A 15,410-nucleotide genomic window follows, 5' to 3' on the forward strand; every position below is an offset into this window, starting at 1 on the left:
CGCCCCCTTTCAGCTCAGGTTACACTTCTTCAAGGTAAGGCTGACAGTGGTTGTTCAGCCACACCCACCGCAAACACACAAGTTGTCTTTGCAGAACAGCAAACATTTCCTCTCTGTTTACATGTCTGCACTTGCAGGACAATCTGCTCATCTGCTGCTTTGTCCAGGAGCGAGCGCTAAGAAACTGAAGCTCTTCCCCAATACCCCTAATGATACAACACAATACACTAATACAAGCTATATCTCAAAATCTTATTGTCTATACATGAAATATGATATAATTTTACTGAAAGGTTTGAATGGAACTGGTCCAAGAATCATAGCTAATTTGTATGAAAAGGGGTACTTGTGGTTCACACTTCTCTTTCCAATAGTTCCTGTTAGGAGCCATGTTTGTGGTGCTTTTGAACCATTCATCTTACCTCCTCTTACTATGTTGTATCATATATTTTCTCATATTTTAGCTTTTAACTAATCATGGATGTATGCGTGCACTACATACATGAATGTGGCAACATGTAGCAGGCTGATACTGAAACAAAATATTACAAAAATACAAAACTTATTTTAAATGACATTTCAATCTCATAGTATTTACAATTTCTTTTGTAGTATTATTTGTTTTGAAATTAATTTATTGCATTTCTGTAGAATACACACATCACCAGTGGTACACACGCCACAGTTTGAGAATCAGTGGTTTAACAGATACAAAGGTTGTAATGCCTGAGTATTTTACCTCCAAAAACTATTACCTACTTAAAAATGCTTTTTCAGCGTTTGGATAATCTTCTCAGAATGCAAGAAAAACATTACAACATATATGTATGTATGTAATGTATGTAATAACATACAGTATCTACAAACAAAACAAGTTCTTTGAGCTTTCTTGTCCATTTTAAGTAGTTTGTTTAAGGAATTAAACTTTATTTTTAATAATTTACATTCCGTATGTGTCTGTTTTGCTGGGCCTGTCCTCTACTTTCAATATTCTAATTATAATGAAATCTGTTATTTGTGCTCTTGATTTAATAATTGGTGTGTACAGAATACTTTTTTCAGATTTATGTGAATTAACAACCAAAATTACCAACCAGCTAAAGGAAATACTCACATAAAGCAAGAGGAAGGTATATCAGAGAACTCAATATTCAATACCATTCTCTCACAGGCCAGTTTAAGTTGTGGCTTATTAATAATGAACTATGTCAACGTTAGGATATTAGGCTTCTTTCTGCGGTCTTCTTGTTGTCTGTCTTGCCCTTGCATGTTTAATATGGATTTATTAATTATTGCTGGATAAGTGCCATACTATTGTGTGCATTTGTATTAAGATATCTATATTTTAGGGCATCTGGCTAGGGAAAATAAGCCTTTTATGGTAACTCTAGTTCATTAGTTTTTTTTTTCTTCCTGTTGATCAATGAGTCTCATCAACTACAAACTGGACTACAGCTGTGGTTTAGTATGAAATCATTTAAATGGTAAGTGAATTAGACATGCTGTACTGAGGGACTTTATCCATAAAAGGTGGATTATCACCAACAACATTATAGTTTGATGCTTTTATTAATGAAGAGTAATCCAAACTTATTTTCAGATAAACTGTTCAGAAGTCTACTAACTGATATCTCCTTTTAACCTAATATCTAACAAAATGCTCAAATAAAGTGACATAAGTTAAAGCTGCAGTAGGTAACTTTTTAAAACATAAGTTTTTGTCATATATCCTGAAATGTTCACTATATTCTGACAAAAGTACATGAGACTAATAATTTGTGAAAAAATCATGCTCTTCTGACTTTGCAAGCATCCGACGGGCCTGAATGAAAACAACCAATCAGAGCCAAGAAAGATAGAAAAACACTTTGAGTTGGTGACTTGAAGATATTTGATTGTTGAGTCTCATTCCATGTGTTGGTGTTTAATGACCTGGGAATGAGACTAAACAATCAACTGTATTTTTTGGCTCTGATTGGTTGTTTTCATTCCGGTGGACGCTTGCAAAGGCCATTAGGAGCTCTAGGAGGAGCCAGAGGAACATCATTTTTTCACATTGTCTGTATCCTGTTCTACTGTCAGGATATAGTGAAAGTTTCAGCAAATATAACAAAAAGTTATTTTTTTATAAAAGTTACCTACTTCAGCTTTAATATTATAAGCAGGAACAGACACGGACAGTCTCATACATAAGATTTTAGATTTTCTTATTCAAGATGAAAGCAAAATGGAAAATGAAAATATGTGCATCATCCCTTCTTCAATCCTGGTCAACAGTGAACAGAGGCACACAAATGTCAGTACAAAAGAGGAAAAACACACCAAATGTCGAGGTAAAAGTCTCCAGGTTCCATTACATATGTATAATTTATTGCATTAGATTGCAATATAAGTATCATTTCTATTCTTTAACATTGTGTGAGCACCTTGAACTGTAAAAAAAAAAAAAAAAAAAAATCCCCCGGGGATCAGTAAAGTAAATTTCTGATTTCTGATTTCTGATAATTAATAGTTTAAAATAACCATCTCACACAGTTATCTCTTCTGTGACAAGCCTCTGAAACAAACATCCAGGCATACCATGAAGGTAAAGTCTGTGATTTCCATTGAAGCAGACTGTACCATTACTCCTATAGCAGAACCAAGTAATCTGTATAAGGCTGTATTCTGAATATGAGTTAATAGGGATTTTACTAAACCTATAAAGAACAAAATGTGACATGTCTAATATAAAGTTCAGATGTGTCATGTGTTAATATTCCAGTAAATATGTAAAAACTGGCTTATTGATTAATGTGGACACTGTGGACTAGTAATCCATTGGAATTTCCAACCAGGAATAGCTGCTTGTGCTTTTTGGCTGCACCCGGTTCCTGTACCGTAACTGCACGAATACACGTGCAGCAACAAAACCCAACTGACCGCGTTTTAGACGTGTGAAGTGTTGAATACATGCGCAGTGAAGTGCATGTCTGAAGGCTTATAACACAGCAGCCCCCTTCACCAGCAGATACTCTGTGACAGTGTGGGAAACCCCCCCTGTGTGAGAACTTCTTGGGGAATCCCTTCATCTGGTGGGGTTTCAGGCTCTACCATGGAATAGGTGGAGTCAAGAACAATGAAAACAATCAAACTCTTGTCTCTCCTACATTTCCTAAGAAGCGACCCAGCCTGTGAGTAATACATTTATTAACTGTATCGTGTTTTCCCCCTGTGGATAAAACATGAAATTCACTTAAGCTGCTCTGATAGTGGCCTAATAAAAAAAAAAGCTCAGTATCATTTAAAACAGTTATCACTGCTGGAATGTAACTGAATACATTTACTCAAGTACTGTAGGAGAGTTCCTTTGCAAATTAAGATTTTACACACACAATGAGAAATGCATTGCTTTATAAACTATTCCAACACAAAATAAAGAAGTTAAAATTAGCTCCACCTCAGCCAGCTGCTACGGCAAAGAGCTGCTTATATTCATGCATCAATAATAATAATACAATAATATAATACACAGTAATATACCAGGGGTCATTCCTCTCCATAAATAGTACCTTTACTTTCCATACTTTAAGTACACTTTGCTGACGGTGATTCTTTTACAATACAGGACTATTGTTTATTTTACTAAAGTAAAAGACATCTGAGTAACAATAATCCACTGGTAGTCAGGGGCGGATCTAGATGGGTGTGAAATATAACACATAGCTGGATGATCTGTTATGTGCACCTTTTAGACTAAGTGATGGGCTGAAGTTCAATGAAAAAAAGATATGTGTTTGGAACAATTTGAAGATTTGTAAATAAAACAATGTATTGATTTCTAATGCCAACTTTAAGATATTTCTATTCACTGCTTTACTAATGTGCCACAATAATGTAATGTTTTTAAGTTCAAATATCTTAATTTGGGGGCTTTTCTACGGAACTGAGAATGGCCATGGATTTTTCTTTTTTTTATGCACTGTTATCTCGTGATAACGTCTTATCTCGTTATCTTGATATAAAAAGATTTGTTTTCTCAAGATAACAAATTTATTTTGTTATCACGAGAAAACAAACTTGCAACAGTGCATAAAAAAAAAATTTAAATCCATGGCTGTTCTGGGCTTCTGTAGTTTTCCAAGCAAATATTGATAAATGTTTTTGCGATTCAATCATCATATATTTCTGCCACCCCATGTTTATTTCTTTAGATCCGCCCCTGCTGAGACTTACTTAACTTAAATATTCTCCTTATCTAAAACCAACTGCACATTTTCACGGCTGTGGTATTGATACTGTACATAAGGAGAATCCTAGTACCTCTGCACAGTTTTATGGCCCAAAAGCGTGGCAGGTACAATACGATATAGTACAAATTTACAGTAAATGGTCAAGTCACATGGGAAACTACCCCTAACTGCGACTGCGGAGGAGGAAATACCCTCATAGCCAGATAAAGCAGAGCAGAGCACAGCGGAGCCTCGGTGACAGCTCGGTGTTGAAGCGGAGAGCAACATGTTGAGATTACCAGACCAACTCATGAGGATGCACCTGTTTCTGCCGGTGGTGGTGATTTGGGCTCTTACAGTGAGTAACATGATTCATGTATTTCGTTGTTTAAAACAAAAAAGAGAGAGATTTGGACTGCTGATCGGGTTAGTGTAGCCTAAGTAGCTCACTTTACATCGTCGCAATTACATGTTTTTCCTCTACTTGTGCTATAATCTAGACTACATTAGTTTATTCCATCCATCCTTTCCTCATAAGTATAGTTTATTCGGGTATTTTGGTCGAAATTGTGCACATTATTAAGGTTACACCCAATGGCGCACATCGCGTTAAAAGTTACTTTCACTTTCGTTTTCGCCGCAGCCTCTATGGTGACTTAAAGGTTGTGGTGAAAACACATGAGTTTGTCTGAAACCCAATACGCAAAACCATGATATTAATAGCAAAGCCCTCAAAAGAAAGAGCAGAAATGCACCTGGCTGTCATTGAGTTTCACACTGAAAGGCTTGCTGAATGCTTGGGACTTTCCGTCACGCTCCTCTCAGTCTGGTCTGAGGAAGTGAAGCCAACTGCCGTGACAAAGAAAAAACATCACAAGAGAGGATACAAAGCCTAACCATTTTTTTTTCTATGTCACACAGTTGTTTTTGCAGACTGCCGCTCAGCCGTGCGACCCGCTAACGCAGTATAAGAAGAATGAGCAGTGCTGTCAGATGTGTGGTCCAGGTACGTAAACACTTTCTCCTCTGCTGGCTTTGTTACATTACATATTAACAATGTCACTAGATCATTTGTTAATATCACCCCTGGGACGTTGGACTGCAGTCACACAGACTTTGTTGAGGGGTTGTGTCCCATTTGCTCAATGTAGAAAATGTATAAAATAGGGTCCTAACCGACAAATTATGAGTTCCTCCAGTAGATGTGTGAGTAAAGGAGGGGTCAGTCATTCTGGAGACAGATAGCTGTCTCATTCCCAGGTCGCCAAATACCGACATTATGGTTTGCCAGAGGGTCTGTATTTGATGACCTTGGAGCACCACCTGGTGTGTTGTGCGGCCCACTCCGAGTCACTTGTTTCCCATTTACCATAACACAAAGCTAATTCATTCATTTTATTTAATGTTTATTTGATATAAACAGATACAGTTTATATAGAAAGCTGTTTTACAATTATCCAAAGCAATGTATTACAGCATTTATAACTACAGCTAATTTCCAGTGCATGTCCCTAAGGGGCCTTTACAATAAAAGAACATACAAAATGAACATGAAATGTGTGTAGAAGACAAAGATGACAAAAGGCAGCACATTTCAAGATGACTTAACTGATTTACTTTTGCTTTCATTTAGTTTCCCTCTTTTCCTTCATTGGATTCTGTTTCACTTTCATTTATTCACTTTCTTTCCAAGACCTAGAGGAGGAGATCAATACCACTATCATCTCTGTCTGTTATATGAAGCTACATCCATGTAGACCTGAGACAAGTAGTCTGTTTATCGATTATCAATTGTCAGAAAAGTAATTGTCAAGTATTTTCATAACTGTTGCTTAAGTCATTTTTCAGGCAAAAATAGGAAAAACAATCCCTCATCAAATGAGAGGATTGGCTCCTTTTGACTGATTTAAATAAATGTGAAGTGAATCTTTTGAATTTGGGACTTTTGGTGGAACAATCAAGACATTTTCAGACGTCATCTTGCACTCTGGAAAGTTTACAACCATCTACAACCAGGAGACAACAAGCTTACTGCTCCCCGGCAAGAAATAGTCCCCCAACAGTAGACTTTTGTATGGATTACCCAAATCAGATATAACCTAATTAGTGAGCTTTAGAGGTGCTGGTGGATGCATCTGGTTGAGTTTTGGGAAGAGCCAGAGTAGCTTTTTCCTTCTATCTCCAGTCTTTATGCTAAGATAACTGTCTTCTGGCTGTAGCTTTGTATTTAACAGAAGAATTTGAGAGTGGTCACCAAGAAAGGGAATAAACATATTACCAACAATGTCAAACTAATTCTTTAAGCCACAGGTCCCCCTTTAGCGCATACATTTAAATACAATAATACTCCACAGTACTGCATTTTCACCATGAAGCAACACTATGTTTTTCAGGGACCAGCATGACGATAAGCAGCACTTGTCAGCAACCAGTGTGCCAAGACTGTGGGGTGACAGATTATCAAGATAAATACACAAGTGAACAGAAGTGTCAACGTCAGCCATACTGTGACCCAAGTAAGAACATGAGACAAATTAAACAAAACAGGTCCCATTATTGAGAGACTTATGTTTGACGTGGTACAACTCGTGTCTGTTCTTCTTCCAGATAATAACTTCAGGCCTCCTAACCACGTACGCACAGAAAAAACCATCTGCATGTGTAAAGACGGATTTCACTGCTCTGCTGAAGCATGCATAACCTGTGTCCCGCATACAGTTTGTGGACCGGGATATGGGGTTAAATCCAAAGGTACAAAGTGAAACTTTTATTTATATTGAATATAATACGTGATCAGATTTTTTTTTCGCAGTGTGCTAAATCCTGTTTTTGGCTATCACACTTTTGTTTTTCAGGCAATCATTCACGTGACACTGTGTGTGAAAAATGCGCCAAAGGCACATTTTCCAGTGGGAACTCATCGAGCGGAGTCTGTATGAAGTGGACAGAGTAAGTATAGGAACTTCCGATACATTGACATATGAACTGAGAGAGCAGCAGCACTGCAAAAACTTTGCTGAGGTTGTGAGCCTATATTAGCACTATTAGGACTAGTTCATACGATGGGTCTTTTAACCACATCTGGCCGCCATACAGACACGATTGTCTTTCAAATGGGTATGGGGGCGGCTGTGGCTCAGAGGCAGAGAGTGTCATTCCTTAATCGGAAGGTTGTGGGTTCGATCCCCAGCTCCTGGGGCCACATGCCAAAGCATCCCTGGGCAAGATACTGAACTGTGCATCGGTGTGAGTGTGTATGAATGTTAGTTTTTGTTCGATGTGAATGTGGCACATAGTGTAAAAGCGCTTTGAGTGGTCGGAACTGTACAGGTTTACCATAACCGCGCGCACACACTCGGACAATCTCTCCTCAAAGGCATTCATAACCTCACACTGGATTGTTTGATCCCCTAAAAGGGATCAAAGTAGTGTGTTGAAAACTTTCTTACCTCCTCCGGACACCTGGACCCGGGTTTTTTTTTTTTTTAAATTGTTGGATGTTGGATGCCCCCGAATTCCACACGGAAAAGGTTCTGTTTGCGCCAACAAGCACTTTGGTTGCTCACTTTAACCTTAAGCATCTTGCACTGGATTGACTACATTTACATTCAGTCTCATCTCTAAAGAACTAGCAGCTAACTTTTTCAGCAAATCCTAATTGGACATAAAAATGACAAATTGGAGGAAAAACCTGAATAATTAAAGGAAGAAACATAACAAATGCTTCCATACAGGGCACTAAATGGTTTGATGAGTATGAAAATTATGTAAATTGTGTTATGGCCTTCACAGTCAGAGATAGATACGTAACCACTGTTCCTACAGTGGCAAGTTCACATACATTAGTCAAGTGTAACTGACCACATGATCAAATTCGCTAGACTTTCATTTCCTTCAGGCATTGCGGATGCAGCACAAGCTGGTTTTATAAGGTTTCCAGTGAATCAGAAATGAGGAAACCACATTGAATGATGAATAAAATGAGGTTTTGCTGCCTGTTTATCTTTACTAGTGAACATTATCCAGCTAGACTGCAGAAAGAACTTATTTAATTCCCTGTGCCACTCACCGGCTACCAGCTGCCACCAGCAACCTTTAAGGTGGAATGTTTTTTGCAGTTTACTCAATGCATGAGTTGACTGTGTGAATCAATCAGCATACCTTAAATGGCAACATGACAGCTTTGACCATTACATTACATTTTTATTGGCTCTCTTGCATCATATACACTTTAGTGATGATTGGATCTTCAAGCGATTAAAAAGCTTCCAAACTTACAGAAGACTTGTGCCTAGAAGCATTGAAGATGTTCTGGAGACTTCTGTTTTCCTTTCATTTGTTGCCCAGGTGTCTATGCACAATAACATTAGCAAACTGCCGTCTTCTTTTTAGACACTTCAGGACAAATAGTCACCTGAATCTTAATCGTTTGGTCACGATAGGAATTATCCTTTAACACTGTGAAATTCTCTGCAGATGTGGGAATGGACAGCATGAGCGACAAAGCGGAACAGACATATCCGACACCATCTGTGGTAAGTTTTGTGTAGGCGGATGAAGTTTTATCTCTCCCGCTGCAGCTGTGTGGTTAGTGATTGCTATAACGAAACTCTGGAGGCGTTGAGATGGTACATCTTGCTAGTCTATGTTGGTCTGTGGTTTTGAGTGTGTGATTAACAACTTTCACTTACACACTTATCAACACTACATCTGCGTGTACACTCCACTATGTTTGGATTTTTTAGAATGAAAAAGTAAGCATGAAAATCCTATTTTCTCCACACCTTCTTGTTTGTGCTTCTTCTGCTAAGATGCAAATGTGCTACAGGTATGTTTTTCATTGACGTGCTTCCCTGTTGTGGAGGACATTAATGTATTAAGTTCTATATTCTTTTAAATAAATACCTATATTCTACTCAATTGATCTAATTGTCTTGTATTATAGGAAATAATACATCATGAGTGCGGGTTAGACACCAGTGGAAGGATCGATCTGTGCCTAATGGCTTTTTTTTTTTCTTGTCTTACAGAGGAAACCAAACGGAACCATGCTCTCGTGATCACTATATCAATAATTGGTGCCTTATTGGTAATAGTCATTGCTGTACTCATTGTCTGCCGAAAATATGGTACGCTGTACACAAAACACTCTGTCTTATAACATGTTTCATGAGGTAATGTTTCAGTAATCCACTTAATGTACTCATGTTCTCTCTCTTCTTCTTACTTTCGTGATAGGTCAACGAGATGCGAGAGGAAATTTAAAGGTAAATATGATTTTTGTCTTCGTTGTTGACTGCTATATTAGGGCTTGAATCCATATAGTGTTGGGATGAAGGAAAAAAAACACCAGCAACATTATATTGCGGAATATATACTTAAATAAACAGGTGTACTCCCTAAACATGGCAAATGATTGCATTTAAAGTTGACATTCTCTCAAAAAGACTATTTTCTGTGAATGATTATCAACATTCAGTTGATTACTGCCAGCAGCTGACAGGATAAAACAATGTTACACTCGAACATGATGTTAATTTCCCACTGAAGTCTCTTTGTGATTTGCACATTTAAAGGAATAGTTTAGCATTTCTGGAAATACTCACATTCTGCATCTTGCCTAGAGTTAAATCAGAAGATCAATACCACTTATGTATCTGCACACTAAATATGAAGATACGGTCAGTTGGTGATTAGCTTAGCTTAGCATAAAGGCTAGAAAACAGGGAGAACCAGCCAACCTGGGTCTAAAGTGTAAAAACAGCAGGCTATGTTTTGTTTACCTTTGGACAGAGCCCTGGCCAGCTGTTTTCCTTTTGTTTCCAGTCTTATTATATTTTATCTATATTTTAAATGGCATTTTATTTAGGGTCTACAGCACAGTAGTTAGGGGGTTATTCGTAATCCCTTAACCTACATTTTTTTAATCCCCTAAAAGAAAACCAGGTTTTATGTTTATGTGAAAATTTGGAGTGGAGTGATCTGATCAATTTAGTGCATGTGAACATAAACTGTTGTCTTAAATGCATAAGAAATTACTTCCATTACGTACATACATTCCCAAAGCTTAAAAATGAAATATTTTGTATTTCTAATATTTCTATATCTCAACACCGTTTCTCTCTCGTAGGGCTGTGTGGAATCGTGTATGGAAGAAAAGGTGCACCTGCCAGGACACAAACTAATAACACAACCAACCGATAACGAAGAAGAATCCATGTCGCCTGAGATGCTGTCCTCACAAGAAGAGAGCTCTTTGAGGACACCGGTGGAAAACGAGGACGAGCCGAGCCAAGAGATGTCATCGGATATGGGCCAACGTCTCACTGAAAACGGAAACTTTGTGACACAGGAGAATGGGAAAACATACGTCCTCTCCAGACAGGAATCGCAAACTCAAACATTAACAGACTGAAAACAGCTGCCATTAAGGTCTCCATTGTTGATACCAGGGAGTGTAACCTGTTTGTATTGTTGCCTCTATGTTTCAGTTGTACATATTTCTCCACATTAAGTGTTTCCAGTGAATTTAAATGATGTGCTGAAATGACCAAGTTGTAGTGTAACAATATTAAAAGCTAGTGGGCCAGTGAGCATTAGTTTTTAAGTTGGTAGTGTTTTTTTTGGTGGCAGGCTCATATTCACTGTGTGTTTGTTTGAATTATGACAACTTTTATGTCAATTCTTGCATTTTGTACATAATTGTACAAAGGTAAAGATGTGTTACGGCAATGCTTGTGTATGGAAACAGCATGTAATTTAAAAGTGTTTTTATTTGCATTAAAATGTACGGTACTTGACATTTAAACCCTGAGAGTGTTTATTTTCCCTGCTGTGTGTCCGTTTGATGCAGGACTTTAATTAAATTAGAGACAGCTCCCATAATGCTTTAGGGGGTGTAAACAGGAAGTATAACGTTGTGGATTCAGCTGTGAGTTATCGTGTGGGCTGCAGCTTAAGTCCAGTTAGTTTGGCTTGTATTTGTTACGATTTCGTAAAAATTGGCAGCATTAAAAGTGTGCCGAAGTAGCTACAAGCAGCTCCTGTGTCCATTGCACTCGTGTATGTACAGACAGCTGTCACTGCATTACTTTGATACTGAAGAAAACTTAAAAACACGAAGATTCTCAGGCGAGTTCTGTAGTTCTGAGGAGTGATTTCTAAGCGGATATGTGGACGTGTATTCGTGGTGCATTGGAGATATTGGTGTCTTCGGAAAGCGTAAGTCACACTGAATCTAAAAATATGTCTGTCATGTAGGTGTGTTCAGATTGAACTAAGTTATTACTCAATAAAGGAGCCTGGTTTTGGGCGCAAATGGCCGCCATTGAGGGTTTTAAAGTTCCCTTATTTGCTTCCATGAGCTGTGCGTTTTGATAACATTGGCCAAACGACAAGAACTAAGCTACTGTTTGGCTGCACCTGTCGCTTTCACCTGCTCTCTCTCCCCACTGTATTAAAAACATTGCTCTAATGGAAGAAGTCGGGCTGTAGTTACTGGAGATTTCCTCAGAGGGGCGCTAGAGGTTCATGGAGCATCACATTGTGTCTCTACAGTGCCCTTCATATTCTCTAACACTCCAACTGGAAATAGAAGTGTCATTAAGTGGGAATTGTTAAAGTCTGAAACAAAAGCAGCGGTTTTTTCTAAGTAGTTCTTTACATTTTGTTTTGAAGTTTAGTGACATTATATTGTATTCATCAGTGTGCTGTGAGGAAAGGGGGCTCAGATAAGAGCTAATCTTCCCTCTGTGTGTTCCTGTTTGTAGGGATTTGCATGGAGAGGTGAGGCCAGAAGACAAGGCAACTGCATTTCAGGCTGGATTGCTCCCAGGGGCTTTCTCATTATCCCCGGATTAATGGAGGTACAGCCCTTTGAATTTACATGGGAACCTGTGTGATTGATAGTGAAGCCAATCCCCTGAACTCTACTAACACCTTGAACGGCCTGCGGGCTCTGCTGCTGATGGCTCATCTAAAGTGAATTTTACACTGTACCCGAGGGGGGGTGGCTAAAAGAAGCTTCCACTTGCATTCACACAGGGATTTAAGAAATTTGAGGTGTAATATTTTAAAATGTTTAAAGTTAAAGCAACAATTGCTGACCAGAAACCTGAACTTCTAGGGTGGCCGATACTGTTCTTGTACTCATCAATTTACATAAATAAGATGACTTCTCAAGTGTTACATTAGATTATTTGTTAATAATGAAGAAAGTGCTTTCTTCTGTGCCAAGCCTTTGTTAACATAAACTCTAAACTCTGAAATAACTGAAAAAAAAGCTGCAATATGGCTTCATTTGTCCATTTCCTACTCAATATGTTGCCTAAACAAAGTCAAATACACACCAGTGAAACATGTCAGGATTTCGCAAGAAGCTGAACTTTTATTTAAGCAAAAATATTTCTTCATGATTAGACAAAGGAAACATAATTTACAGGTTGGTGATGGAAAAATACATCTACATTTATTTACAATAACATGTTTTTTAGTCTTTGGTCTCAAAACAGATTTTTGTTTTTAAATTTCACTGCAAACTTCAGGAGTTGATGATCAGATCCCTGAGGTTTGAATGTTTAAAGTGCAAAAGGTGTGGACAGTGTCTCTCATTTGAGTCTGAATAGCCGCTCAGACAATTTCATGCGTGGTGTAGCATGATGGAACAAACAGCCCGTTTCTCGAAGCCCACTCAGCCCACAGTTTCCCGGCCGGGTGGTAAATACTGTCCAAAGGTTTCTTCACAGTCTCTGAGGTGGCTGTTTCTGCCAAAGACCAGATTTTGGGTTTCTGGCTGGCAATGTTTTCTTTACTCTCCAAAGCGGATGGCGTGTGATCAGAGTCACTCTTTTCAACTTTCTTGACAAGTGCAAGTTCCCTGTCTTCGTGCTTGCTGCTCGGCTGCACCTCCAAACAACGCGCATCCACAGGTGCCGAGCTGTCCAACGCGCTGTCGACCTGCTCATCCGCGTCTGCGCGCTCAGTTTGAGGTTCTGCCTCATCCCGCTCATCCAAATGGCATTTCTGCAGAGGACCGTCGTCCTCGTCGCTCTCCCCCTCCTGCTCCTCATCTTCCTCATCTGATTTGCCCTTACACGCCCAGCTGACCCTGTTCTCCTTCTTCAGGCGTCGCCTCGCGTTGGCGAACCAGGTGGAGACCTGCGTGAGGCTCATTTTGGTGATGATGGCGAGCATGATTTTCTCACCCTTGGTCGGATACGGGTTCTTCAGGTGCTCGTTCAGCCAGGCCTTCAGCGCCCCGGTGCTCTCTCGGGTGGCCACCTTGGCGACCCTACCGGGGTCCTCGGCTGCTCCCGGGCGGTACGGCGGGTAGAAAGCTCCCCCGCGAGCCAGGAGCGCGTGATGGTAGGGAGAGGCGGCCTTCAAGTCGAAACCGTTGTTCTGGAAAAACAGAAAAAGGGAACTTTAGAGCGAGAAATTACGCACGGAGTCGGCGACCCTTTGACCCAGAGCGCACAATTCAGTGAGTGATACTGGTATACAAAGAAGTGCAATGAAGGAAAATCCTCCTGAATATATTTACATGAGTTCAGTTGATAGGCATAACTTAATTACAGCGCGGTGTGTGAGTACACAGCCTGATGATCATGATCAGTTGTTAAAAGTAGGTTGTAATGATTACCCACAAAGCCTTTGAGTTTTTTTTTTTTTTTTTATGTCATGACTGAAATACTTTTGTGTATGATCAACTCACCATGTGTGTGATGTGCCTGTGGTGTGGATAGGGGATAAAGTTGTATCCTTGTAGTCCTGAGTACGTTATGGGAACCCCAGCTGCCATCGCTGCCAGATGCTGAGCCTGCTGCTGTTGCGAACCCGGTGGGCATCCCAGCACCGGAATCTGATATCCAGTCGGCATGCTGATGTTCCTCTCAAAGAAGAAGTTGCCAAATCCAGTTTGCGATGCGGGCATCTTTCCTGCGTCCCAGCTATTCGAGTTTGAGTGGCAACCCAACCTCCTGGATCTATTTATACACAGTCAGCTGCCAGCGGGTGTGTGCGGGGGGAGGATGGGGGAGGTCCCTCTGGTATTGACTGACAGCTACGTTCAAAAGACCTACAGCTTTCACTGGCAATAAATCCCATCAAAGAAGCCCTCCGCTGTTCCTTTTAGCGTTTTCTTGGAGAGGCTAAATATGTGCTACTTAACGCAACGCACTGATTTCTGGAGAGAGCTGAAGTTTCAATTCAAATGCAACCTTTTTTCTTTGGAGAGGTGAATGAAGACTCACAGAATTAACCATCAGCCAAACAACTTATATTGAGTCTTTTCGTTTTTATCATTAGTCTCAGCACAAAATATGCATTCTGTCTTTTTAACACTTCACATCTCATAAAGAGAAGACTTCACATTTTAAAACATTCCATTTCTATGTTTAAATCGTTTTTATGATGTTTTTATTTTGTTTTCACGACATGGAAGCTCACACCGGTTTGATGTATTTTTTTTATGACGAATCTAACACTTCTCGCGTCTGGCACTAATCGGCGGAGAGCTTAGAAAATGACCTGAATTCAGTTAACAACATCCTGCCAGTCTGCACTGTCGCTTCTGACACTTCATCACCTACAGATCTGTAGTTTTGTGAATTGAATTAATCATCTCAGTCGCATTAAATTATCCTAATAAACACAAAATGTCTTTTACGCACGCGTAAAAGCTTCGCTAAGAAAGATTCCCTCGCATTCTCCAAAATAAACTTCTTGCAGATCTTTAGGAAAATGCATAAAGCATATAACAGTTGTCATTTAGCCTCACAAGCCTCAGAGCTATAGCTTTTTTATTTGTTAATTTATTGACTGAACCATAACAAACTGCCCTTTTACATGTCGGATGGCATTGTATTGGGTGAAGCGCAACGTTTCAATGGCCCTAATTAAACGAGGTTAAGTGAAACAGGTGTTGACTAATGTATATGATAATTGTGAGATAACAGATGCTAATGTTGGTGTGTGTGTGTGTGTGTGTGTGTGTGTGGAGGGGGGGTTGTTAGAGATAAGAGGAGAAGATTACACTTCTTATTCCACTGTCCCCCTTCAAACGAGCCAAAGTTCAGCTCAGTGTTTGAGTTCAAAGGAGCAACACACCTCGCTTATCTTGCATAATTTTGATTATTATATTAACAGTATTAAGAGGTGTAGTGGTACTTTTAAAGGGTGATAGGTAGACACAGCATATTT

The 15,410-nt window shown here is 39.4% G+C and overlaps 2 protein-coding genes across 2 annotated transcripts; one reads left to right on the forward strand and one right to left on the reverse strand.

Moving 5' to 3' along the window:
• The first annotated feature begins 4,368 nt into the window (after nucleotides 1–4,368).
• Nucleotides 4,369–11,019, forward strand: cd40 (CD40 molecule, TNF receptor superfamily member 5). Its single transcript, XM_051424189.1, has 9 exons — nucleotides 4,369–4,569; nucleotides 5,133–5,217; nucleotides 6,605–6,727; nucleotides 6,819–6,962; nucleotides 7,067–7,160; nucleotides 8,688–8,746; nucleotides 9,242–9,340; nucleotides 9,450–9,478; nucleotides 10,342–11,019. The coding sequence occupies exons 1-9, from the start codon at nucleotides 4,498–4,500 to the stop codon at nucleotides 10,624–10,626; spliced, it is 990 nt and encodes a 329-aa protein (XP_051280149.1). The 5' UTR covers nucleotides 4,369–4,497; the 3' UTR covers nucleotides 10,627–11,019.
• A 1,552-nt stretch (nucleotides 11,020–12,571) lies between these two features.
• On the reverse strand, nucleotides 12,572–14,181 carry irx7 (iroquois homeobox 7). Its single transcript, XM_051424191.1, has 2 exons — nucleotides 13,924–14,181; nucleotides 12,572–13,610 (listed from the first exon to the last, which is right to left on the reverse strand). The coding sequence occupies exons 1-2, from the start codon at nucleotides 14,140–14,142 to the stop codon at nucleotides 12,840–12,842; spliced, it is 990 nt and encodes a 329-aa protein (XP_051280151.1). The 5' UTR covers nucleotides 14,143–14,181; the 3' UTR covers nucleotides 12,572–12,839.
• Between the last annotated feature and the right edge of the window lie 1,229 nt (nucleotides 14,182–15,410).

This window comes from Dicentrarchus labrax, unplaced genomic scaffold (assembly GCF_905237075.1).
Source record: "Dicentrarchus labrax unplaced genomic scaffold, dlabrax2021, whole genome shotgun sequence".
NCBI classification, from domain to species: Eukaryota; Metazoa; Chordata; class Actinopteri; family Moronidae; genus Dicentrarchus; species Dicentrarchus labrax.